The sequence below is a fragment of the Oryx dammah genome, unplaced genomic scaffold (assembly GCF_014754425.2).
Source record: "Oryx dammah isolate SB20612 unplaced genomic scaffold, SCBI_Odam_1.1 HiC_scaffold_25, whole genome shotgun sequence".
Taxonomy (NCBI): domain Eukaryota; kingdom Metazoa; phylum Chordata; class Mammalia; order Artiodactyla; family Bovidae; genus Oryx; species Oryx dammah.
The window spans coordinates 25,614,107-25,641,633 of NW_024070209.1; the positions used below are offsets into that span (position 1 = coordinate 25,614,107).

The 27,527-nt window shown below is 37.6% G+C and overlaps 1 protein-coding gene across 1 annotated transcript in view; it reads left to right on the forward strand.

Annotated features, from left to right (window-relative positions):
* Positions 1-27,527, forward strand: part of PLEKHH2 (pleckstrin homology, MyTH4 and FERM domain containing H2) — a 101,139-nt gene that overhangs the window by 58,796 nt on the left and 14,816 nt on the right. Inside the window, exons 17-25 of the mRNA XM_040224711.1 lie at positions 443-622; positions 4,307-4,415; positions 5,362-5,474; positions 9,844-10,023; positions 11,900-11,997; positions 13,833-14,010; positions 14,904-15,059; positions 17,559-17,656; positions 26,572-26,713. Of these exons, the coding sequence (XP_040080645.1) occupies positions 443-622; positions 4,307-4,415; positions 5,362-5,474; positions 9,844-10,023; positions 11,900-11,997; positions 13,833-14,010; positions 14,904-15,059; positions 17,559-17,656; positions 26,572-26,713 (1,254 nt within the window). The remainder of the gene's footprint in view (positions 1-442; positions 623-4,306; positions 4,416-5,361; positions 5,475-9,843; positions 10,024-11,899; positions 11,998-13,832; positions 14,011-14,903; positions 15,060-17,558; positions 17,657-26,571; positions 26,714-27,527) is intronic.

Sequence of the window (27,527 nt, forward strand, 5' to 3'; positions counted from 1 at the left end):
CTAGCTCTCTGACTTTTTACTTTTTTATCAATAGTATTGGGACTATGTCTACACTTATTCTTTTCATCCAGTAGATTAATCAAATCAATTTTGTTCGAGGTTTAAAAGTCAAATGAATATTTTGACTGAATAACCTAATTGCTTGACTAGGTAGTGGATCATTTTGATCAAATTGAATAATTTGAACCACTGTACAGAAGTGGCTTCTTGCTTTTCCCACAAAAACTAAATGTCTAGTATTCAGATTGTTTTTTATATCACAGTTGGCATGTTAACTGTGGCTACCCCACTTTTGTAACAGTGTAGATAATCCAGTTACCTTTAGGCATTCATTTAAAAACAGATATGGTTTATAAAGCCAAGAATGAAAAAGACTATGAAAAATGTTAGCAGGAAAAGATTCAGGAAGTTCCTTCCTTACAATTACTAATATTTATTTTAGTTTCCTTTAGGTCAGATCAAACTCTGGGAGGCTAAAGTTGAAGAGGTTGACAGATCCTGTGATTCAGATGAAGATTATGAAGCCAGTGGGCGAAGTCTGTTATCCACACATTACACTATTGTGATCCACCCCAAAGACCAAGGTCCAACTTACCTCCTAATTGGATCCAAGCATGAAAAGGTATGTAAGGACTAACTGGTTGATTTAGAATGAGTTAGACTAATACGATTAACTATTGGTAATAATTTTCAAATGAGCATAAGTAGGTACAGTCAAGGGCTTCCCAAGTGGCTCTGGTGGTAAAGAGCCTTCCTTCCAATGCAGGTGAGACATAAGAGACACAGGTTTGTTCTCTGGATTGGGAAGATTCCCTGGAGGAGGCCATGGCAACCCACTCCAGTATTCTTGTCTGGAGAATCCCATGGACAGGGGAGCCTGGAGGGCTGCAGTCTGTATGTTCACACAGAGTTGGACACAACTGAAGCAACATAGCACAGCACAGCAAGTACAATCAAAGACACATATACATTTGTTAGACATAGTATTCTTTTAAAAATAATTTTATTCTGATATATTTCAAACTCAGAAAATATACACCCTTTTTTACTTAACAGATGTTAGATTTCATGGTATCTTTTAAAAAAATATTTATTTATTATTTTTGGCTGTGTTAGGTCTTAGTTTTCGCATGCGGGATCTTTCATTGTGGCATACAGGCTTCTCTCTAGTTGTAGCATGCAGTCTCAGTGGCCTCTCGACATGTGGGATCTTAGTTCCCCAACCAGGAATCCAATATCAAGTCCCCTGCATTGGAAGGCAGCTTCCTAACCACTGGACCACCAGGAAAGTCCCAGATTTTATGGTATTTTTTTATTAGTGTGAATTTAGTAACCGTCTAAATGGCCAACAATAAAAAATTTATTAATTAAATGTATGCATATGATAAAATATCCTGCAAGCTTTATATTTTTATATTAAAAATAGATTATTATAATTTCTGAATTTTACTAATATAAGGAGCATATTAATATAATCAGTATAATCTCAACTATGTGAAAATATACATATATATTTTAATAGAAAGATAAAAGCCACTGTATTTGGGGAGCAGAAAATAGTTTTTTTTTTCTTTGTTTCCTGCATATAAAAAGTTATACAAAATTAACGTATACAAATTGATGTTTGGGAAATAATTATGTGCTCATGAAACCATCACCATAACCTGTGCCATAAACCTAACCATCACTTTTCCTCTTGACCTCTTTTTTAATTATTATTTTTGTGTGTGTGATAACAGCTACTTAACATAAGATCTACCCTCTTAGCAAGTTTTAAGTATGTAATGCAGTATTGTTAACTATAAACCACAATGCTGTACAATAGATCTCTAGGACTTACTCATTTTGTATACCTACAACTTTGTACCCTTGAATATCACCCTGATTCCCCTTTCCCTCTAACCCTTGGCAACTGCCATTCCACTCCCCACTCCTTTGAGTTTGAGGATTTTAGATCCATCATATCAGTGGTATTATATGATAATTGTCTTTCTGTGTCTGGCTTGTTTCACTTAGCACAATGTCCTCCACATTCTTCTGTGTTGTCACAAATGGCAGGATTTCCTCCTTTTTAGGGCTCCATTACATTCCATTGTATGTGTATACCATATTTTCTTTACGCATTCATCCATTGATGGACACTTAGGTTGCTTCCATGTCTTAGCTATTGTAAATAATGCTGTGATGATCATGGGGGTGCGTATATCTTTTTGAGTTACTGTTTTATATAAATTTATATTACAAAGCTTCCTTCAGGTAAATACCCAGAAGTAGAATTGCTCGATCATATAATAGATCTATTTTTAAATTTTGAGGAACCTCCATACTGTTTTTCCATAGTAGCTGCACCAATTTACATTCCCACCAGTATACAGGGCTCCCTTTTCTCTATATCCTCACCAACATTTGTTACTTCTTGGCTTTTTTTTTGGTAAGATGATAATTCACTGTGATTTTCAGTTGCATTTCCCTGATGATTAGTGATGTTGAGCTCCTTTTCATGTATCTGTTGGCCATCTATATGTCTTCTTTGGACAAATGATCCTCTTCCCATTTTTTAATTGGATTGTTTGTCTTTTTGCCATTGAATTGTATGAGCTTTTTGTATATTTTCAATATTAACCCCTTATAAGAAATAGGATTTACAAATATTTTCTCCCATTCAGTAAGTTAATTTTCATTTTATTGGTGATTTCCTTTGTTGTGCAGAAGTTTACTAATTTGATATAATTCTGCATATCTATTTTTGCTTTTGTTGCCTGTGCTTTTGATGTCAGAAGCATCAGGAAAGAGAGACAAATCTTATGTCCAGAAGTTTTTTCTCAGTGTTTTCTTCCAGGTGTTTTATGATTTCAGGTCTAATATTTAAGTTTTTATTCCTTTTGGAGTTGATATTGTGTGTTGTGTGAGATCAGGGTCCAATTTCTTTGTTTTGCATATGGATACCCAGTTTTCCCAGCACCATGAATTGAAGAGACTATCCTTTGCCCACTGTATTCTGGCAACCTTATCAAAAATCTGTTGACCATATATGCATGAATTTATTTCTAGACTCTATTCTGTCCCATTAGCCTAATAGGACAATCATTAGGCCCATTAATGAACTTACTGTCTATTTTTATTGCAGCACCATACTATTTTTATTATTGTAGCTTGGTAATACATTTTGAATCAGGAAGTATGATCTCCTTAGCTTTATTCTTCTTGCTCAAAATTAATTTGGCTATTTGGGATTTGTTATGGTTTCAGATGAATTTTAAGATTGTTTTTTCTGTTTCTGTTTTTTAAAATTGGGATTTTGATAGAGATTACTTTGAACCTTTATTGGTTGCTTTCAGTAGCATGGACATTTTTAACATTAATTCTTCCAGCCCATGACTGGATGTCTTTCCATTTACTTGTGCCAACTTTAGTTTCTTTCATTAGTATTTTATTGTTTTTGTTGTATGAAGCTTTTGCCTTCTTGGTTAAGTTTATTTCTAAGTATTTTATTCTTTTTTTTATTTTGGCTATTGTTTTGGGATTGTTTTCTTAATTTTCTTTTCAGATAATTCACTGTTAGTGTATATGAACACAATTTTTGTATGTTGATTTTGTGTCCTGAAACTTTCCTGAATTTATTAGTTCTAACTGTTTTTATGGAGTCTTCAGGATTTTCAACAAGTAAGATAATGTCATCTGCAAACAGAGATAATTTTACTTCTGCCTTTCCAATTTGGATGCCTTTTATTTCTTTTTCTTGCTCTACTACTCTGGCTAGGGCTTCCAGTGGTATGGTGAATAAAAGTGGCAAGAGTGGGCATCCTGGCCTTGTTACAGATCTTACAGGACAAGCTTTCAGTTTTTCATCATTGAGTATAATATTAGCTATTAATTTTTCTTAGATGACCTTTATTGTGTTGAGCTATGTTCCTTCTGGGTTTTATTTCCTTCTTTAAATTTTCTGGACTTCTTAAGTATTTTTAATGTGTTATTTGTATGTATGAGGAATCAGATTTTAAATTTGATAGAATTTGTTGTATTCCTTAAAAGACTGTTAGTTATATTTATTCTAGCCTCTTAATGTCATATTACTTTCTTGGTTTTCTTATGCTTTTCTAAGAAAATAATGAAAATGTGAACAATGGGGAAAAGGCACTATGAGCACAATTCAAATGAGCCTAAGTGGCTTTTAGTTTTATTTAAAAATTAAGAATTTTTTTTTCCAGTGTCAAAGTTTTCTACTGTCTATTCAAGTTGTTTTTTCCTTAAGTCATCAAAAACTGTATCTCGGTAACATCTCTATTAATATGTTTTAATTTTTAAGGACACTTGGCTTTATCACCTGACTGTTGCAGCTGGAAGTAACAATGTGAATGTTGGATCTGAGTTTGAACAACTTGTTTGCAAGTTGCTAAATATTGAAGGGGAACCTTGTAAGTTTATAATGTATAAGTCTTTATAGTTTATGAAATGAACCCTAACCCCCTTTGCCTAGTAGAATTTTCCTTTTGTGGATTTCATTTTGTGGATTCCTATTCCATTCTTACTGGCTTTACTTGTCATGGGCTAGGATTCTCACTGTGGTTCTTCAGCTACAGGGACACCATCATTCTTCAACATGCCGTATCCTGTCTCACCTCTCTGCCTTTGCTCACGTTACTCCCTCTGCCTGGACTGCCCTCCCTCCTTCACATTCCCCACCAACCTGATGAAATCCTATATACTTTAGGAGGTCCCCCATCCAGCCCATCCCAACTCAGCAATGGCTCATAAAAGGTGCCTAATAAATGTTAAAAATATGTCCCAATGCACTTTACCATTTAACCTTTTCATAGCATTTGTTGCTTTGCATTGAATTTTTTTTTTTGTTAATGGCTGAAGTTTCCCCATTGATAGCCTAGATTCTAAACTCTGCTCTACTTAATAGAGATCACATTTTATTTGTGATCTGGCATAGGAATTCAATAAATGTTGATTTTAGGAATGAGTTCAAGTTCTTCTTTATCTTTCTATCTCCTCCTGCTCTAGTTTCTTCTCTGCAACTTGCCCCCAGCTCCCTTTCATGTACAGTCATCTCCCTACCTAGGTCACCAATCTTTAGCACATTTAAGCAACATGACCAATGTCCTGATAGACCTGTTCTGGCCTAGAATATTTGTACCAACCTCATCTAACTTTAATTTATCCTAAAGAGAAATATGAGAATCCCAGTGGCCTAGAAACTGAAATAAAATAATGTTATCAGAGGTTTTTTCATGACTTTTATGACTTAAATTGTGAGCCATCCCTGAATGAGCTAATTTCTAAAGGGCTAATTTAATGTGAGGCCCAAATAAGTAATTCTTTCTGTTTCTTATTTACATTTCATTTTGTACTTAGCCTCTCAGATATGGAGACACCCTACTTTGTGTCACAGCAAAGAAGGAATCATTTCCCCTCTGACAACACTACCTTCAGAAGCTCTACAGACAGAAGCAATTAAATTATTTAAGGTAAAATTTTATGTGGCATTATATATCAAAAAATGGTGCTAGTGGTAAAGAAGCTGTCTGCCAATGCAGGAGATGCAAGAGACACGGGTTCGATCCCTGGGTTGGGAAGAGCCCCTGGAGAAGGGCACAGCAACCCACTCCAGTATTCTTGCCTGGAGAATCCCCTGGAGGGAGGAGCCTGGCCAGCTGCAGTCCATGGGGTCGCAAAGAGTCAGACACGACTGAGTGACCAAAACTTTCACTTCCGTAACACTTATATCATTGAGCATTTTAATAGGAAAAAATAAAAATCTAGGTTATACAAGAAAATTCAAAATATGATGACAGTGACAAAGAAAATATACTGAATAAAGTTAGATGAATTTAATATACTCTCTGAGTGAGGATTTGAAATTTCTATGATAAACTATGGTTTGGGCCATGTGAAAGACTTAATATCAGAGTCATTTTCTCTTCAGCTTCTCAGACGAAGAGATTTCTGACATCACCATACCTCACTATTGCGAGAGGAGTCAACACTGTTTTTTTCTCCAGTGCTAATATGCTCAAATTCTTATTACTCAGCCTCTATTAAGTCCCTGATAACTTGAAACTTGCCAGTTATATCATTCTTTACCCCTGCCCCACTATCCCCTGGAGAAGGGCACGGCAACCCACTCCAGTATTCTTGCCTGGAGAACCCCATGGATAGTGGAGCCTGACAGGCTACAGTCCATGGGGTCCCAGAGTCCGACACGACTGAGGGACTAACACTTTCACTTTCATAACACTTTCACTTTCACTTTCCATTATCTCTGTCGTCAGTCACCTTCTGGTAACTTCTCAAATTTCCTTAAGGATTTTGGCTCCTAACTCACATTCTTTCTTTCTGCCTTAAGCTTTGCCATTACAGTAAATGACTTGGCTATCACTTTGCTCACCAATGCCATGGCCTTAAGATTCCTGATCTTCCCAATGTCAGTAGGCTTGCTGTCTGCCCTGCTTCACCTTTCCATTCTCCATGTCCACACCTGGATCCCAACATGCCTCATGAGTACACCACTTCTAAAATCTTAAATCCTAATATATCTTTCTTTAACCATAATCTCTTAGCCCGTGAGCTCTCTTTCTCACTCTTCCATTTCTCATCCTCACTAAGACCTTTTTTTGAGTAATTTATTTTCTTTGAGATCAAGGAAGAGCACTATAGTTCCTTGGGATCTATGGCCCCATGCATCCTTCAGCCAAACTCCTACCAAGATCACTGCTGTGGTCTTGCCTGCTTCTGTATTAATTGCATGTGTAATGCTGCTGCTGCTGCTAAGTCGCTTCAGTCGTATCCGACTCTGTGACCCCAGAGACGGCAGCCCACCAGGCTCCCCCGTCCCTGGGATTCTCTAGGCAAGAACACTGCAGTGGGTTGCCATTTCCTTCTCCAGTGCATGAAAGTGAAAAGTGAAAGTGAAGTCGCTCAATCCTGTTCGACTCTAGAGAGCATCAAACAACTGTGGGGACTGGAGCCTATGTAACTCTATGGTGTTGATTCCTTAGGTCTCTGCTTGTGTTTGGTCACATCCCCTGAAACTCCCTACCCAATAATGCTCCTCAGAACAAATTTAATTTCACTGGAAAAATTAGAGGGCATCAGAAATGATCACCTCGAATCTCTCATCCCAAGAGACACTGTTTCATCTCTTTCTTCCTCGATTACTTCAGTCTCAGAACATAATGTATCTTCTGTGGACTCTTGTCTTGACTCTGTGCTGGCACCTTGGTACTTCATTTTCCCTTTAGTCTCTTAGAGTCTTTAGTTTTTATCTCTTCTTTCTCTTTTTCTTGGCTATATTCCTCCCATCTCAAAAAAGTATTTGTTTACTAGATAATACTAGGGAATCGTTAATTTGGGAAGTGGATGATGATGACATGATGCTTATGTGGAAAAATCTTTGTCAGTTGGAAAACCCTACTGAAGTATTAGTAAAATAACGTGACATACATTAAAATACTGCAGAAAAAAGTGAGTACAGGGATTGAATGAAACAAGTATGGCAAAATGCTTGTTGACAGCTGTTGACACTAGGTAATGGGGTACATTATACTATTCTCTCTACTTTTATTCATGTTTTAAAAATACCATCATGGAGTGTTTTTTAAAATCTACCTGTAGAAAACACAAATACCCAAAGTAAGACAGACTTTATACAAATATATTTGAAAATCTGGATGAAGTGATCAACTATATAACAAAATATAAATGGCCAAAACCAATTACACAGGTGAATAAAAATTTAAACAGGGAAATTTACCAAACTTTGTAAGTGTAGATAATTTCAGTGCTGTTCAAGGTGTCCCGAAGTACAGGAAAGAAATTTTGCAAAATTTTTTTCTTTTACTTTGTTTTGGGTAAAGCTCAAAGCTTATATATATATCAAACATATGTAAGAGTAGAGAGAATATTATAAAGTATAAGATGCTCACCATCCAGCTCCACAGTTTTGTTTTATTCTTCCTATCCCTATTGCTCCCCAAGACTAGGTTATTTTGAAGCAATTCTCAGTCATCATGTCACTAGATTCTCTTTGTGAAGTAAGTATTATTTTTATACCAAACCCCAGAAAATATTATAGAAAACAGAGCATTTCACATAAAAACTAATCAAATATTAGTCAACAGACTCCAACATCATGTTAAAAGAATACTAATCCTCAGACATATGTATACTTATCACTGATGCATGTTGATGTATGGCAGAAATCACCACAATATTATAAAGCAATTATCCTTCAATTAAAAATAAATTAAAAGAATACTAATCATGAAAAAGAGATTTATTCCTGACCGTACTGATAATTGGCTTCCCAGGTGGGTCAGTGGTAAAGAATTCGCCTGCCAAGCAGGAGACATGGGTTCGACCCCTGGGTCGGGAAGATCCCCTGAAGAAGGAAATGGCAACCCTACTCTAGTATTCTTGCCTGGGAAATCCCATGGAGAGAGGAGCCTGGTAGGCTGCAGTCTATGGGGTCGCAAAAGAGTTGGACGTGACCTAGAGACTAAGCAGCAACAACAACATACTAATAGTTAATATTCAATTTAAATGGTCTAATCATTCCAACTACAGGTAGAGATTGTCAGAGTGTATAAAAAAGCAAGATCCAACTATGTCCTGTCACAAGCAGTACTTTTTTTGTTTCCTGACATTTCTTATAAGAAAAAAAAAGACTAAGATTTTTAAATAGCCCTCGCAAAAGATTTTACTCCCAGCACTTCATTTTACTCTCAAATTTCAATGTCACTAATAAGCCCAATGTATTTAATTCATTGAAACAAATATACATGTAAGGCACCATAACTGAAGTTATTTGATACATTTATAACAGTAATTTAGGGTTGTTAAATTAGTATGCATATATTTTTTAGAATTCATAGAACATTTTATGAGTATTGAAGCTGCTTCTGATGCCTTTAAGCAATCCATCCCAAACTTCCTCAAGCAAGAGTTCTCTAATCAAGATCAAAATGAAATTACACAGTTTTATTACAATAAACTGTTAAAATGAAGAATGATGAGTATTAATATCTTACTTTGGAAAATGTCTAGGAAAGATTATGCTATAACCTTTTCCTAGTAACCTACTCTAAAATTTAATCTCTTTGGAGGAAAAATAGTATGTATTTACATTAAGTTATTTAGGCTACTATTTCCCAAAATACTTTCCTCAGTAAACTAGTTCTTAAAGATGCCAATAGATATTACTAGAAAAGAATAAAGATGAGAAGGGGTTGAACTCTGTTCTGTGTAGAGAGTATAAACATAAACAAGAAAATATCTTGTCTTTATGAAGTTTGTATTCCAGTAGACTCTAGAGGCTATTAATGTTCCATATGCCCTTAAAAAGAATGCATATTCTTCTCAGAGGTGGACTATTCTACAAATTAGGTCAGGTTGATTGATAGTATTGTTTAGGTTTTCTAAATCCATATTGATTTTCTACCTACTTGTTCTCTCAGATGTTGACGGGGGTATTGCAGTCTCTCACTTTAATTGTGCATTTTGTCTGTTTCTCCTTAAGGTCCTATAAGTTGTTGTATCAGGTATTTTGAAGCTATATTATTAAAACATTTAGAATTGTTACCCCTTCTAGATGAGCTGACCCCTTTTTCATTATAAAATGATGCTCTTTGTCTCTGGCATAATTCCTTGCCTGGAAATCTACTTTGTCTGATATTAATGTCACCACTCCAGATTTCTTTTGATTAATGTTATCCCAATATATCTTTTCCATCCTTTTAAACAAAAACTTTTGCTAGTAAGAGAATTAATATAATTCATGCAGAATAAATCTTACCGTTTCTCACCCTGAGTATATCTATTTTTTTTCATTTAATTCAGACCTGCCAACTTTTTATAAATGCGGCAGTCGACTCTCCTGCAATTGATTACCACATATCTCTAGCGCAGAGTGCTTTGCAAATCTGTCTGACACATCCTGAGCTACAGAATGAAATTTGCTGTCAGCTCATTAAACAGACAAGATGGAGACAGCCGCAGAATCAACCAGGACCACTGCAGGTATGTGTTGATACATACACACGCATTTCTGAATGATGTTGTTTTCCTGATTGTAAGTATAATACATATTCAATATAGACATTTGGAAAAATACAAAAAGTATGAAATGGAAAAACAACTATTACTATTTTGATGTATATCCTTTCAGTTTCTATAGTCTATATATAAATGTATATATGTGTATATTTATACACTCACAGTTTTTCACATTACTAATATTACAGTGTGCATATACTTTTTGAAAACTATAAAACATAATCATTTCCTCTATCGCCTTCAGCAGTCTTCAAAACATTAATACTAGTTGCATTAATATCAACTGCTATATGTTTAGGTTTTTCCAATTACCTTTCCTATAATAAATACCACTACAATAGACATCTTTGAACCTAAATTTTGTGTGCAAGTCCAGTGAATTTCATTGTGTCCACTTCTAGAATTTTCCATATCTTCAGCAATATTCAGTGTAATTCTTCTGTTAATTTCTTTCCAGGTAAAAAGTAGTACTTCACTATTGACTTTGTATACATTTCCTTAATTATTACAGTCAGATTTATTTTCAGGAGGGTTTTAGTCACTTGTGTTTACTCTTCAATGAATGCTTTTTTTAATCTTTGCTTACTGACTCCCTGTCAATCACAGGATAAAATAGAAATTTCTTACCCTAGACTCTCGGGAGTGGATCTAGGTTTTGTGGGACTTGAAACTTGTGCAATGAATACTAAGAAAAAGAATACAAAATTTATTACTTTTACAAATTTTAAAAGAACAAATGAGCATGTCATATGACTGTGACAGCTCATAGGGCCTGTCCCAGGGATTTGGAGGGGATCTGTGCTTGAGCAGGGTTCTGAAACTTAAGCTTCATGTCTATCAGGGGCCCTTCATAATCTGGCTCCAGTGGCCTCCTCTTTCTCCACTTCATTTTATACATCCTGTCTCTAGTGTACAGTGAATGAATAAACTCTGCTTATTCTTCGAACAACCCTGCCTTTGCATCATCCTTTACCTGGCAATCCAGACCCCTCTGCATTCTTCTTACCTGTGGACCTCACAGTCCAGCCCAAGCAACATCCCTCCCGTAGATTCTTTCTTGACTCCTGCATCAGTAATCATTCCGTCCATTGGTTATACTTAAAAAAACATTATTACAGTATATTAGTGATGCTGTATTATAGATTACTGCTTAAATATATATATATATAATGTCTTCTCCTAGATCGTAATTCTTCAAGGGCAAGGCCTTTCCCCCTTCTCCTTTTTTGTATGACATTTAAAAAAAATATTGAAATTATAGTTACTTAATTAAAAAAATTAAGATATAAACTAGAATACAGACCAGAGCAAGAGAATAATAAAAGTCATATATAACTCTATTACCTAGAGATACCTCTGTTAATACTTTTATGCTTGCCCCTTGTTTAGCTATGTATGTATGTATGTATAGGTAGATCAGTTTTGCTTTTTGTATAAATTATTTTTTTACTACTTTTCAGTTTGCCCTTTCTTAGTGCAATTACTTATATTTCAGTGAAGGAGTTAACACATAAATGAACAAAAGGGAACAATTTCCCTAACCTTCTATGTAATATCAAAAAGGATTACCATATGATATCCTCTGATACCTCAGTTGTAGACAACTGAATACATAACTAGATGGATTATTGTTCTGCCCCAATATGAAGCTTTTATGCTTTTATGTATTATAAATGCTCTAAGGAGATGATGTCTATGTGGAAAAAAGCAAAAACATTTTGGGATCAAGAAAGACTATTATCATCCCTTCATTCTCACCTCCTCTCTCAGTCACACTCTCCCTGACTTAGATCTCTGATGACCACATGGTATCTAACCTGTGATGCTTCTCTTTGTCCAGGGCTGGCAACTCTTGGCGCTCTGTGTTGGGCTCTTCCTTCCCCATCATCCTTTCCTGTGGCTCCTCAGGCTCCACCTAAAGAGAAATGCAGATTCCAGGTACGCAGAGTTCTAGCCAGCTGCACCATTCATGTGGCCTCTGTGTCTGCAATAAATCATAGGTATTTAGTAACCTGCCAGGTACATTTGTGGAAGAATGTGTGAAACAAATGTTGATACAGGAAGCCTTTGGTTATCATTTATGCACAGCTAGAAAGATATTTCCTTTGTTACGTTAAATCTCTTATGGAAGGTTGCACTAAAAGCTTGAAAAGCTGACAAAGAATATTTTAAGTTAAAAGTCTATGTACATTTCAAGTATGAATGTCTTATCATTAGTGGGTGTTCATCCAATAAAAGCAACTACTTTGTTTCCTTATTTTTTCTATTACTATTTTCTTCACATTTAATTCTTTTGTGTAGAAGACTTCTCTGATAGTTTTCCCACCTTTTATAATTATATGAATTTGAATTACCTCAGAATTTTTACTCCTTTGAAAAAGACTTTTCCAATTCACCATTAGAATGACTTTCTTACAGTGGGGCCTAGGGTGCCCAGCCAAGGGTGATTGGGATCATTTTGTCCAAGAGGTTCTAGACTCTGGGACTCAAACAAACGATGAAACGAAAAAGCAGCGTGGAAGCAGTAGGAAAATATCTTCCAGCTCATAATGTATTTTTGGAGACTCTGTCATCAAGGTCATGTGATTACAATGGTAGTCACTGAGAAACACCCACCCCCTACAAAGGTGAGATTTTTAAAGCCCACCTAAAAGGCACTTGAATGCACATGTATTTAGGTACATTACCAATCTGCTTTTATAAGTGAAATGAAAATTATATGTAACAAATAAGGACAAATAAGATCTCTATCCAGCTTTTACTGGATTTATTTACCCCAGCGGTTTGTTTAAGACTTAACATTTTTAAAGAAGTATTTGTTTTGTAAAGAAAGAATATTTATTTATTTATTTGGCTAAGCCAGGTCTTAGCTGTGGCATGTAGGATCTAGTCCCCTGACCACATCAAACCTGGACCCCATGCATTGGGAGTGCAGATCTTAGCCACTGGACCACCAGGGAAGTCCCAGGGAAAATACATTTTTATTTTTGTTTGAAGATATTTTCTTATCTTGCTCAGCAGGAATGGCATTAACCTCTGTTCAAAAGAGAACTCTCTTCATCATGCACTTCTTAAGTTATCCTGTTCTAGTCTTTATACGGTTATTTTCTTTATATTTGTTAATATAATCCCTATATGTTGACCATGTAATGTCTGATAATTTTAAATTTATTTTTTAATTATAATAATAATACAATAATGATGAAGATTGCTTTGTGGGAAGTCTGGTTTAGTCGGTGGTGAAAGTAAAGACATTAGAATTTGAGAAAAGTGACAGCAGTTAATATTATCACTCAATAATGATAATATTGTATTAATATATATCAATATTATATAATATTAATTTTATATTTTATATTATTGTGATTATGATAATTAACATTATATAATATTATAGTGAATATAGAATATAGTGAAGTCGCTCAGTCATGTCCGACTCTTTGCAACCCCATGGACTGTAGCCTACCAGGCTCCTCTGTCCATGGGATTTTCCAGGCAATAGTCCTGGATTGGATTGCCATTTCCTTCTCCGGGGGATCTTCCCAACCCAGGGATCGAACCTGGGTCTCCCGCATTGTAGACAGACGCTTTACCGTCTGCACCACCAGGGAATATTAATATAGTAGTTAATATTATCATTCAATAATGATAATATGATATTATGCTGTCAACATTAGCATGATACATTGTAATAATGTACACCAAGGAAAGTTTCTAATGGTTTCATATATCTTAATTAAATTTATTCTTAGGTTTTAAGTTTTGTATTATAGGACAGAATTTGGAAAATATGCCATTTACTGCCAGAGATGTGTAGAAAGAACACAACAGAATGGAGATCGAGAAGCAAGACCCTCAAGAATGGAGATTCTTTCCACCCTTCTTCGAAACCCATATCATCATTCTTTGCCCTTCAGTATCCCTGTGCACTTCATGAATGGAATATATCAGGTAGATTAGACTTTCTACCCAGTGAACACGTGCTTAGCCCAGAATCCTGTGTATAATCTCTGTGGTATTGAGAGGTGACTGTCACCCTACTTCTGTCAGCAGCTGGCAGTGATAAACATGCAAATATATTAGATTTCCTGTCAGGAAAGTTGAATTTTGAAACAGTTTTGCTAAAAAAGGATGCACACTAAAAAACCCATATTGAATGAAATAAGGGAGGATTTTCATTACTATTATAATTCCGATGGAGAAAAACAAAAGTACTTCAGTTGAGGGCTTCCCCCAGCAGTGTACCGGCTAGGTGAGGAAATGATCACTGACATGGGGTGTGTACAGGTTTGGTCCCTTTAAAGTCTCCACATCTTAGAAATTCTCTGGGAAAACTGTCCAGGCCCTTCCAACTCACATCTAGGTGATTGCCTATTAACGGAAGCAAACATATTCCAAAGCTGGCAATTAGTCTGTGTAGCTCTAAACCTTTTATCATGGAATTCAGATACTTAACTGCATATTAAAGAAACAAAAATTAAATCTTAAAAGTGTTCATATGTTTAAGTGTATTTCTTTTTTGTTTTTTTTCCCCTTTGTTTAAAGATTACATACTGTTCTGTAGTTCATAATGGGCCAGCATAATATCTCTGCAAGAAGTTTATAGCTGTCAAATGATCTTTCTATTTTGAATTCACGTCTGTTGGCTGAAGCCAGGAATTCTTATGTCAGGCTAATGACTAAGATGACATTAATTTTCTCCAGTGGAACTTTGAAAAAAAGTTAAAGCACCTAGATAAATATATGTTGTCATTAATCATGCATCAGGTATGCCCTGTTTCCCCCCTGAAATCTAGGTTTGAAATGTGTGTACTTTTTAAGAGGACTATGTTGTTTCTGTTTAGGTAGTTGGATTTGATGCATCCACCACAGTGGAAGAGTTTTTGAATACTTTGAACCAAGATACAGGGATGAGGAAGCCAGCACAGTCTGGATTTGCATTGTTCACAGATGATCCTTCCGGCCGGGATTTAGAGCATTGTCTTCAAGGAAACATCAAGGTAAAACCAACTCCTTTTAAGGAGGCAGACCCAGGAAACAGCAAAGAAGTTATTCTGCTATTTGCAAAAAGTTTAGTTCAAGAATTTTCCAAAAATATAAGCAATCTGATCTTCGTAATAAAAAAATATTGTTGGACTTTGTTGAAGCCAAGGAATTCTGAATAAAATCTGTACACACATACATTGTTATTGTTGTTTAATTGCTAAGTCATGTCTGACTTTCTGTGACCCCATAGACTGTAGCCCACCAGGTTCTTCTGTCCATGGAATTTTCCAGGCAAGAATACTGGAGTGGGTTGCCATTTCCTACTGCAGCGGGTATTCCCAACCCAGAGATCAAACCCACACCTCCTGCACTGGCAGGCAGATTTTTTTACCACTGAGCCACCAGGGAAACCCCTCACACACATACATCCTATGTGTTAAAGAGAGGAAGAGGATTAATAATAGTAATAATACCCTAAACATTAAGGTAGAAAGAGTGGAGGTATGGAAGCTCTAATAAAATGGTTTTCCATTTTATTCATTCACTCAGCAGTATCCATTTAACTGTATATTGTATCCCGGGGCTTCCTGGGTAGCACAGTGGAGAAGAATCTGCCTATCAATGCAGGGGACACAAGAGATGCAGGTTTGATCTCTGGGTCAGGAAGATCCTCTGGAGTAGTAAATGACAACCCGCTCCAGTATTCTTGCCAGGAAAATTCTACAGACAAAGGAGCCTGGCAGGCTACAGTCCATAGGGTTGCCAAAAGTTGGACACGACTGCGCACTCACGCACACACATTGTGTCCCAGGAGCTGGAGCAGACCCTTTGGGGAATATAAAGAAGGAACAGAAATATTTCCTGCACAGAGTGAACTTCTAATCCACTTAGGGAAGAATAGCCTTATACACTGATAACCTTAAAATTGAAAATGATAAATAGTTTAAGAATGTGAACATTCTACAGAGGAAAAGATTACATTCAGTGGAAATTAGGGAAGAGCTCAGCTGGACTTTGACTGGTAGAAAATGCACCAGGCTTCCCTGGTGGCTCAGATGGTAAAGAAACTGCCCGCAATGTGGGAGACCCAGGTTTGGTCCCTGGGTCGGGGAGATCCCCTAGAGAAGGAAATGGCAACCCACTCCAGTATTCTTACCTGGAGAATCCCATGGACTGAAGAGCCTGGCGGGCTTCAGTCCATGGGGTTGCAAGGAGTCAGACATGACTGAGCAACTAACACACACAAGAAAATGCACCTATGGAAAAAAGAAGCAATTCCAGACATAGGGAAGATCATGAGCAAAGACAGAGAATTGGAAGATTCTTTAAAAATGTTTTCTAGGTCATAGTAAAATAGCTTTAATGAAGTTTCCATCTAGTGATGGCAGTGATTAAAAACAGGATATAGAACCATAAGGAACCTTAGAGAAATAACCCACTTATTTTGCAAATGAGGAAGCTGAGGCCTAGAATGAAAAATAATGTATGGCAAATCAAATAGCTAGAACCAGGTCTGGATCCTCTTACTTGACGTGGTCCTTATTGCTCTTGGGAATAAGTACCTTGTTATGGAATAAAGGCACTTCTCTGATTTGGAGATGAAATATTTGGGGCAAAGCAAGGGATACACCCATGAGTTTAGAGCATATAAAACATCAGTACTTTCATTTCACTCCCAAAGCCCAGCTCCATTTGCAGAATGATCTGTGGATCTTCATAGGTTAAATATGCAATATGTTAAAACTCATACTTAGTTCCTTAGGAGTGCTGGTCAGAAGATAGGATTTCCACTCCACTCCCACTTGTTTCTTCAGAGGCATTTTGAGGCATCTAGATAAATGAATGTCTTTTTCTTTGTAGTTTCAAGTATATCCTGTTCAGATCAACATTTCTAAATGTAAATTTTTAAGACAGACATTCCTTGAATACTTTTAATAATTGATCAAGAAGATAAGCTAGTATTTTTGGTTGACTTGAGCTGAGTAAGTATTAGGGGCTTTGGTGAATAATTGCTTACCCCATAATTTTAAAAACTTTTATTTATAATTCTGTAAATGACAAGATTTTTTAAATTTATCTTGTTCCTAAAGAATTTTTGTTCTTTCCCCAAGAATCTTAACATTGTATTTCAGATTTCTTTGGTATAACTTCAGTTATTCCAATCTTTTTAAACTCAGAAGGTGGAAAAGTTGCTTTTCGGTGACTGAATCATGAAAAAATTCCTGGAATCTTCTTGTTTCCAGTCTCATGCAATCCTTCATTAAGTTTCCTTTTTGAGTAAAAAATTCATGGCCATAGTCCAAAGTTAATGTGTGTCCAAAAGGATAAGAGGACCATAGAGTGATTTATAATTAAATTCTAAACTCAGAGCTGCAGAAGCTTAAAACAGAAAGCTTCCGTCCATTTGGTTTGATTGCATTAACTGAAAATTTTCAGTCTGTAAACATGCTTGTCTTCAAAAAATACCCAATGTGAAAAACATTATGACTCTCCATTTTCTACTTCCCTTGTAGATTTGTGACATTATCTCTAAATGGGAACAGGCTTCTAAAGAACAGCAGCCTGGGAAATGGGAAGGTACGAGAACTGTGCGTCTCACTTATAAAAACAGGTGTGTAATACCATCGCCAAGTGCCAAAGTAAGAGTATACACTTATTTTCAAATCATGCACCTAAAATTTAGTTTCCTGTCTAATAGCCTTAAAAGTTATATTTATTTATATGTTTTCCTAAAATGGTAGCTCTATTTCTGTAGGAAGAAACTGTCACCTAAAATTATAGTCTTTTAATATCATGAATAATTATATTTTATAAAAATATGTATTTGGACAAAGATTAGAAGAAAACTATGAGGAAAAAAGTAGTTGCTCTCTTTGCGTAGTTGATACAGTTTTTCACTTTCAAAATTTCCTTTAACACTAATATTACATTTTTTCCATAAGACTCAATATTCAAATATCCTACTGCAGATCTGTAATAAGAATCGTTTGTTTACCCAAGTCTTTTAGAAGTGATATGTTTGTATTCATTCATTCTTATTCCTTCATATTCTCTCTTCCTCTGTATTTATTGAGCTTCATCTATAAGCCCAGCACTTAGTTGGATGCTTTTGATGAAATGATAATGAACACACACACAGTCCCTGATCTTTCGGAATTTACAGGCTAGTGAGGAAGATGGTTACTAATTTTTCTCTGAAAGAAAAGTGCATGGCTGTGTGAGAGCACTTAACAAGAATCCTATCCTAGACTAGAGACTTTGGGAGGCTTCTTTGAGGAAATGATGCTTATGTCAAGGTCAGAAGGAGACTGAAAGTGAAAACATTGAAACGGGTGGAAAAGGATGTACAAAGCCTGTAGAGGGAGGCTGAGCAGTGTTTCAGGAACTGGGAAAGAGCTGGTAGGACTGGAGCACATACTTTCTCAACAAATAAAATTTACTTTAGTATTTATTTATTTTTGGCTGTGCCAGGTCTTTGTTGCTCTGCAAGGACTTTCTCTCGCTGCGGCAAGCAGGGGCTGCACTCTAGTTGCGATACATGGGTTTCTCATTGTGATGGCTTCTGTTGCTGCAGAGCACAGGCTCCAGAGCACATGGGCTCAGGGTTGTGGTGCACAGGCTTAGTTGCCTCTTGACATGTGGGATCTTCCCAGACCAGCGTTCACACCTGTGTGTCCGGCATTGGTGGGCGGATTCTTAACCACTCGACCACCAGAGAATCCCATAACAGGTACCGTTTTAACAGACTTTAGCATATGGTCAGAAACTAGGGTTTTCTTTATTCTTTTTTTTTTTTAAAACTTCTTTTCTTCCATGTATGAGGAGAAGGTGGTATTTAATAAACAGTGTTCACTGACCAGGTCATATTAACTGTACAACAACAAAAACAAAAAATGTATTTTGCTTCTTTTATTTGACTCTTACACTTCATAAAATAAGGGATCTAAGATATCAGAGTAAGAGCCTGGTAGAATTATTGCTGTAGTCTTGACTTTAAAATTTTTAGAGGCCTACTTTTGGAATATATTCCTAGCTCTGATATTAGGATGTAAGAAGTAAAGGTACTGTATAACAGAAAGAATGTAACAGCTTTTAATCCAGTTCAGGATCGCTTTTTCTGATGATTTATCCCAGAGAAATACCCACATAAGTGGGCAAGAGTATTCCAGTAATTTTTATAACAGTGAAAAATAAATGTGTTAAGGGACACATGTTTATTAGTAGGAGAATGGTTAAATAAATATTGTGCATTCATACTGTGGATTCCTCTACACTCGGCTACTAAAAGGCCACCCCTGTTTGAACAGACTCCTTTGATCTGAATAAAAGGTCCAGGTGGTGGTAGTAATAAAGAACCTTCCTGCTGGTGCAGGAGACCTAAGAAATACAGGTTCAATCCTTGGGTCAGGAAGATCCCCTGGAGAAGAGAATGGCAACCCACTCCAGTATTCTTGCCTAGACAACCCCATGGACAGAGGAGCCTGGCTGGCTAAGGTCCATAGGGTCGCAGAGAGTTGGGCATCACTGAAGCGACTTAGCACATGAGCTGCTAGAGCTTCTCTGTTCAGCGATTCATGAGCTGAGTGATTCACAAAAGTTCTGGGTAATGAGACAGTGACTGTTGAGCTTTGGTATCTAAGGTTTTAAAATCCCGTGCTCCTAGAGATATGCAGGATTACTTAGGTAGTAGAAATCGAACAGGCTCTAGTCCTGGAGGAACCTGTTTCCACTGTGCCCCTTTGGTGACTGGCACGAAACAACAGTGGAAGTTATGGACCTTTTAAATGATTGTTTTAGTCCTGTGGTCGCTGGGAGCAGTGATTCTCAAAGTGTGGGTCCCAGATCTGCAGCTTCAGTATCAGATGAAAACACATCGAAATGCCCATTATTTGGTCTCACTTCAGACCTGTTGAATTAGAATCTCTGGGGAAAAGGCCCTGGAGTCTGTGTTTTAACAATTCTCCAGGTGATTCTTACTCATGCTAAGTTTGGAGAAGCACTGATCCAGAGATCATGTTGCTGCCTGTATCTTTTGTGGAAGGAAGCCAGCTCCTGGACCTGACCTGCTTGGTTTTTTTATGTACTTAGAAGAGGTTCAGGAATTCTCATTTGGTTTTGTTGGCACTAAATGGAATTAAGTCCATGTCTAAGACTATTGGTAATAATGCATATCTTACGAATGCTGAATACATACTGATTTTGACTATGATGGCCACAGTTGGACCCAAAATGAAATGGATGAAATGGAGAAAAGTGGTCTGAAAGAGACATAAGAATAATGTGCCAGCTCTAGCAAACTCCACCAGGAAAGACAAAAGCAGTCATGAATAACACATTGCCTTGCTAGCAAAAAAAAAAAAAAAAAAAATTTCATGACAGTATCTTTGACATCAGAAGAAAAGCAACTTAACTATAAGGTTTAATTTTTAACAGGAATCTGAAATGGCTGGGTAGCCACAGCTATGAGTAAGTACTGTTTCTAAATGTGATCATGCTTTGCATATGTATATAAATAGCTTAGGAAATAAGCCCTAATGCCCAGTGACACAGTTAGGAGGGGAACTGGCTGTGACCTACCACACAGCTACAGACTTAATTCTTCATCTGTCAAGCACCACTGTGATAAGCAAAACTAAAGCATCACCTCTCTTTATCATGGAATTTTTATTTATGTTTAGTAATTTATAGAATTTTAATTATTTAGATTAGAGGCTAAAGATCTAATTAATAAGTTTTGAACTTGTTCTCATTTGGAAAACTCTTTGGTATAAAACTATTTGGTAATGTTTAAATTCTATTCATACTTATTAATAAAACACTTATTTAATTTGGTTTAAATTATTTGTCTATTTGAAATTCCAAAATCAAGGCATGTTTTTAACAAAACTAAGCTGGCAAGGGTCTTTCCCTGCAGAGAATAGCTCTTCTTTATCCCCTCTTTGAAACAGAAGTTTATTATTATTGTAAGTTTATTATTATTATAAGTTTGTTATTATTTTCTGGAGCATAGTTTAAGGTTCCCATCTCTGCCACCTTAGTGCACTGTGAGAGCATGTATATTGAATCCTAAACCGAGAAGCCTCTTGGCAGGTCACCTAGTTTATCCCATTTCTTCCAGCTGTGTTCACACCAAAAAAAAAAAGCTTCCTGTACAGAGAGACTGTTGTGAGTCTAAAGACCTCTAGAGAGGAATCATCATCATAGTAGTAGTAATAATAACTACCACCAATATTTATTGAGCACTTAACCATATACCAGGCCCTGTGCTGAGCTCTTTATATGCATCATCTTATTTCATCCTAACAGCACCTCTCAGTAAGTATTATCATCCTCTCCATCTTATAGATGAGGAAACTGAAGCCTTAGAGAGTTACACCATTTACCCAAGGCTACAGAAGGGTTTTTCAAGGTTTTTCTGGCAAATAACTTCCATATTTTTCAATTCTCACCTCCATTCATTTATCCACTGACGCCATAAACATCTGTCCAGTGTCTGCCAGTGCTAGGTCTCATTGAAGCCCTAGAGATTCAAAGGTGAGCGGATGCTTCCTGCCTTCTAGACCCTTAAAGCTCATGTAAGACATGAATTCTTAGTAATGTGACTGCTGCCATGGCAGTCACACTCTAGCGGAGCAGTGAAGAACATGGCCTCTGCAGAGAAACTGCTGGATTAGCATCCTGGCTCCCCCACTCGCTCTGTGGCCATGAGCAAGTCACTCTCCGTCTCTGGGCCTCAGGTCCCCTTGACATGAAATGGAGATGAAAACAGGACCTGCTTAGGGTCACCTGAAGGACTAAATGTTAGCAGATGTAAAGCAGTTGGATCAGGGCCTGCTTACACAGTAGATGCCCAGGGATATTCGCTCTCCCTGTGAATATCACATGTCTGTGTGCAGGATGTGGTGGGAGCAGAGAGGAAGGCTTCGCAGAATGATGACTCCTGAGCACAGGACTAGAGGTGGTGGCCGTAGAGGCTGGAGGAGAACAGGGAAGGCGGGACCGGTCACAATTGCAGGTTTTGTAGTGTTATCAGCAGGCCATGGTGGACAGAGGAGTGAAGGGAGAGTGAAGGCAAGCTGCTTCCTCAGTAGGTTTACGTGGTGAAGAGAAAGGCAATAGAAAATACATGCTCTGAGGACTGGAATCTGGAGCTGGCTGGAGGTGGGCTAAAGGAGTACCCAGCAGTACTGGGAGAGCTCTGCGCCATTGGGGTGGTGTGTCTTTGCTGACACTGGTCCACACAGTGATGTGGTTCCCATCACACAGTATTCAGCTTCCTCGATATCAAGTGAGGACATTTGGGAATGCCCCTGCCGGGCACGTGTGCCCTCCTGCTGTGACAGAAGCCCCACTTCTCTGCCTCAGACCCCCTCAGGGTTGGGGAGCAGTTGGAAGCTAGTCATATTGAGACAGACTCAGATCGTGTTCCCTGGGGCCTTTCCTATTCAGGATCTGTGGGTTTGATTTTCTGATTTCTTTATCATTTTGGGGACTCGTTCGTTCCTCTCCACATTCTCTCCAAATCCCTATGTAGTTGGAGCCCAAACTGTTCCATTAGGGGCTTGAGCCTATGATTCCTACAAGTTGTGTCCCTGTATGTGTGTCTGGAATTGTTTTTCTCTTCTGTGCCCATAGTGCTTCATCTTCCCTTCCCAGCTGCAGTCTTCCTGGCATGCCAGAAATGATAGAAGATGCACTTTAGCTCTTCTTGTCTGTAGCCGTTTGAACATTTGGTTCTTTTTTCCCTCCTATTGTATTAGCAATTCAGACTTTAACCAAGAACCTTCCAGTGGCTCAGTTCAGTTCAGTTCACTTGCTCAGTTGTGTCCGACTCTCTGCAACCCCATGAATCACAGCACACCAGGCCTCCCTGTCCATCACCAACTCTCTGCCATCCAGCCATCTCATCCTCTGTCATCCCCTTCTCCTCCTGCCCCCAATCCCTCCCAGCATCAGGGTCTTTTCCAATGAGTCAACTCTTCACATCAGATGGCCAAAGTATTGGAGTTTCAGCTTCAGCATCAGTCCTTCCAATGAACACCCAGGACTAATCTCATTTAGGATGGACTGGTTGGATCTCCTTGCAGTCCAAGGGACTCTCAAGAGTCTTCTCCAACACCACAGTTCAAAAGCATCAATTCTTTGGCACTCAGCTTTCTTCACAGTCCAATTCTCTCATCCATACATGACCACAGGAAAAACCATAGCCTTGACTAGATGGACCTTTGTTGGCAAAGTAATGTCTCTGCTTTTGAATATGCTATCTAGGTTGGTCATAACTTTCCTTCCAAGGAGTAAGCGTCTTTTAATTTCATGGCTGCAATCACCATCTGCAGTGATTTTGGAGCCCCAAAAAATAAAGTCAGCCACTGTTTCCACTCTTTCCCCGTCTATTTCCCATGAAGTGATGGGACCAGATGCCATGATCTTCGTTTCCTGAATGTTGAGCTTTAAGCCAACTTTTTCACTGTCCTCTTTCACTTTCATTAAGAGACTTTTTAGTTCCTCTTCCCTTTCTGCCATAAGGGTGGTGTCATCTGCATATTTGAGGTTATTGATACTTCTCCCAGCAATCTTGATTCCAGCTTGTGCTTCTTCCAGCCCAGCGTTTCTCATGATGTATTCTGCATATAAGTTAAATAGCAGGGTAACAATATACAGCCTTGACGTACTCCTTTTCCTATTTGGAACCAGTCTGTTGTTCCATGTCCAGTTCTAACTGTTGCTTCTTGACCTGCATACAAATTTCTCAAGAGGCAGGTCAGGTGGTCTGGTATTCCCATCTCTTTCAGAATTTTCCACAGTTTATTGTGATCCACACAGTCAAAGGCTTTGGCATAGTCAATAAAGCAGAAATAGATGTTTTTCTGGAACTCTCTTGCTTTTTCCATGATCTAGCAGATGTTGGCAATTTAATCTCTGGTTCCTCTACCTTTTCTAAATCCAGCTTGAACATCTGGAAGTTCACGGTTCACGTATTGCTGAAGCCTGGCTTGGAGAATTTTGAGCATTACTTTACTAGTGTGTGAGATGAGTGCAATTGTGCAGTAGTTTGAGCATTCTTTTGCATTGCCTTTCTTTGGGATTGGAATGAAAACTGACCTTTTCCAGTCCTGTGGCCACTGCTGAGTTTTCCAAATTTGCTGGCATATTGAGTGCAGCACTTTCACAGCATCATCTTTCAGGATTTGAAAGAGCTCCACTGGAATTCCATCACCTCCACTAGCTTTGTTTATAGTGATGCTTTCTAAGGCCCACTTGACTTCACATTCCAGGATGTCTGGCTCTAGGTGAGTGATCACGCCATCATGATTATCTGGGTCGTGAAGATCTTTTTTGTACAGTTCTGTGTATTCTTGCCACCTCTTCTTAATATCTCTGCTTCTTTTAGGTCCATACCATTTCTGTCCTTCATTGAGCCCATCTTTGCATGAAATGTTCCCTTGGTGTGTCTAATTTTCTTGAAGAGATGTCTAGTCTTTCCCATTCTGTTGTTTTCCTCTATTTCTTTGCATTGATCGCTGAGGAAGGCTTTCTTATCTCTCCTTGCTATTCTTTGGAACTCTGCATTCAGATGCTTATGTCTTTCCTTTTCTCCTTTGCTTTTCACTTCTCTTCTGTTCATAGCTATTTGTAAGGCCTCCCCAGACAGCCATTTTGCTTTTTTGCATTTCTTTTCCATGGGGATGGTCTTGATCCCTCTCTCCTGTACAATGTCACGAAGCTCTGTCCATAGTTCATCAGGCACTCTGTCTATCAGATCTAGTCTCTTAAATCTATTTCTCAGTTCTACTGTATAATCATACGGGATTTAATTTAGGTCATACCTGAATGGTCTAGTGGTTTTCCCTACTTTCTTCAATTTAAGTCTGAATTTGGTAATAAGGAGTTCACGATATGAGCCACAGTCAGCTCCCAGTTTTGTTTTTGCTGACTGTATAGAGCTTCCAGTGGCTACACTTAGCTAAATAAACCCTAGTGCATGATAGTTATGAATAAGACATAGTTCTTAACTTCAAGTGAAGAAAATATGCTAAGTACAAAAATGTTCACATGCCAGAAAAGGAGGGCTTTCATCTTAAATTTTATTCTTTTTGTTCTATATCCCTTTGCTGACATCATTTTGAATTTAGAATCTATTTCTGTTACCCAACCATGTTCTTCTACCAGTTAACAGTTTGCCATCATGCAGACACAGATAATTATTTTTTTCAAGAAACCACTCTGAATGATGGCCCAGGCCAGTGATTCTTAAGCTGCTGTGAACAGAAAGAATTATCAGAACAATGGGGAAGAGGTGCTTTTCAGAGTACACCGCCCCCCATGCTTCCCCTGAGATTCTGACCTGCTGCCCTCTCATTTCTTGCTATTTGAGATAATTACCATGAGAAATTTTGTAACTGATGATAGTGTGTCCTCTGCTTCAAGTGGATGGGGGGAAAGGCTGGAGATCCAGTTATAGTTAATTGAGCACACACCTGACAAATGTCGGATCTCAGTCTCTCTTTTCCTGCCACGGTGTTGTCACGACAATGTAAAGGTGTGTCACTGTGCTGCTTACCCGCCCCACTGTCGCCGCGTTTACAGTGTTGACAGGGCTCTCTCCCTGCTCTGTAGCCTAGAGTCAGAGCCTTAGAAACCTCATATAAAGAAGTGGCACAGGACTTCCCTCGTGGTCCAGTGGTTAAGAATCTTCCTTGTGATACAGAGGACACGAGTTCAATCCCTGGTTAGGAAACTAAGATCCCACATGCCACAGGGCAGCTAAGCTGGGGCCCTTACACCGCAACTAGAAGAGACTCCACGTGCTGCAAGGAAAGATCTGCATGGTGCAAAAGAAGATTTGGCGTGATGCATCTAAGATCCAACACAGCCAAATAAATAAATAAAATTTAAAAGAACAAAGAAACAGTACAGTGATTAAATACAGAGGATCGCTGAATCGATGAAGAAAGACCCAGGAGAACAAAAGCCAGATCTTATTTCAACAAGTAATAATGATAGCCTGTAAACTATATTTGAGATCCTAGGGCTGTTTATCAGAATGTGGCCAAAAAAGAGTCAAAACATTTAAATGTGCAATTACTTTTAGATAGATGTACTATCTTTTAGATTCCTGGAGAAAACTGCCCCTGCTTGACCATTTGATACTGATTTTTAATTGAAAACTTCATTTCCTATTCCCTGTTATGTCCAAGGTGTATAGGAAAGATCATGAGTGTTTTTAAAATTGGGTTATACAGCCCATTGGTATCAGGTCCTTCCTCAAGAGCAACTAAGGTATTTCAGGGCATAAAAATAGCACAGAAGCACCCCTCAAGCTCAGCTTCAGAGCATTTTTTCTCAGTTTGCTGGTAAATGTTATAAAGAATAGAAATAGAGGTCATCAACAGATTGTAATGATCTAAGTTTGTATCACTGAGAGAACTATTGTTAGAACAACCCCATATTAGTCCTCTGGATTTCTCTTTACCTTCTTCTTTTGTAAGTATATCATTTATTAAATATTTCCTCTTTTTTTTACAGATTATATTTCTCAATGCAAGTTCGAGGAGAGACTGATAGAGAAAAGTTGCTGTTAATGTATCAGACAAATGATCAAATAGTAAATGGACTTTTTCCTCTGAACAGGGACCTGGCATTAGAAATGGCAGCTCTTTTAGCTCAGGTAACTTCCATGCTATATAGAGTAATATTTTGTAAAAATAAAATACTAATTTCTTCACTGAATTAAACATACTAAAAACAATATACCTTTTGTAATTGTTTAAATTCAATTTGCTGTGATTAACACCTTAAGAATTACAGGCGTTATGGTTACAGTTTGACTCCCATTGCTGACAATTGCAGTAATGCAGAATGAGACACTGTACCATAAAGATAACCTAGTTTCTTAATTGCCTTGAAAGTATCCCACTAGGTTTTGCATTTAATAAAGGATTTTGAGTGTTGAGCTATGGGGTTGTGGATGCTTTGCTAAAATTGTTCAGTAACCAAGTAAGATCATTCTTTTAAAAAGCTAAAACATTTTCTTCTATTGATATTTACCTGTTATGTCAATTAAGATTAAATTAAGATGACTATAAACCATACATGCAAATTAATAGTGACAATCAAAAAAAGAAATATTGGTATTATTTGTCCCTCACATAGAAAGTGTTGGGGCCCAGGGCAGTCTGCCCCCAAATATGCCTCAGTGACATGTTGATTATTTTGAACTAAAGTTACTTTAGAAACAACTGGTAGGAAAAAAATGATATATACTTAAAAAACACTCCAACCTCCCTCTTTTGCCCTAAAAGCTGAAAATAAATCTCCCATGTGAAGGTGTCCTCCCTCTAGGAGGAGGATAGAAAGCATCCTTGTCAGCAGTTAAGAATTCAAGGCTAAGAAAGCTGTATAAACAAACTGTTACTACTTCACTAGTCTTCTACCCCAAACACAAGGCTCTTTGTTTTGTTAGATCTTAGTAAATAATTGTT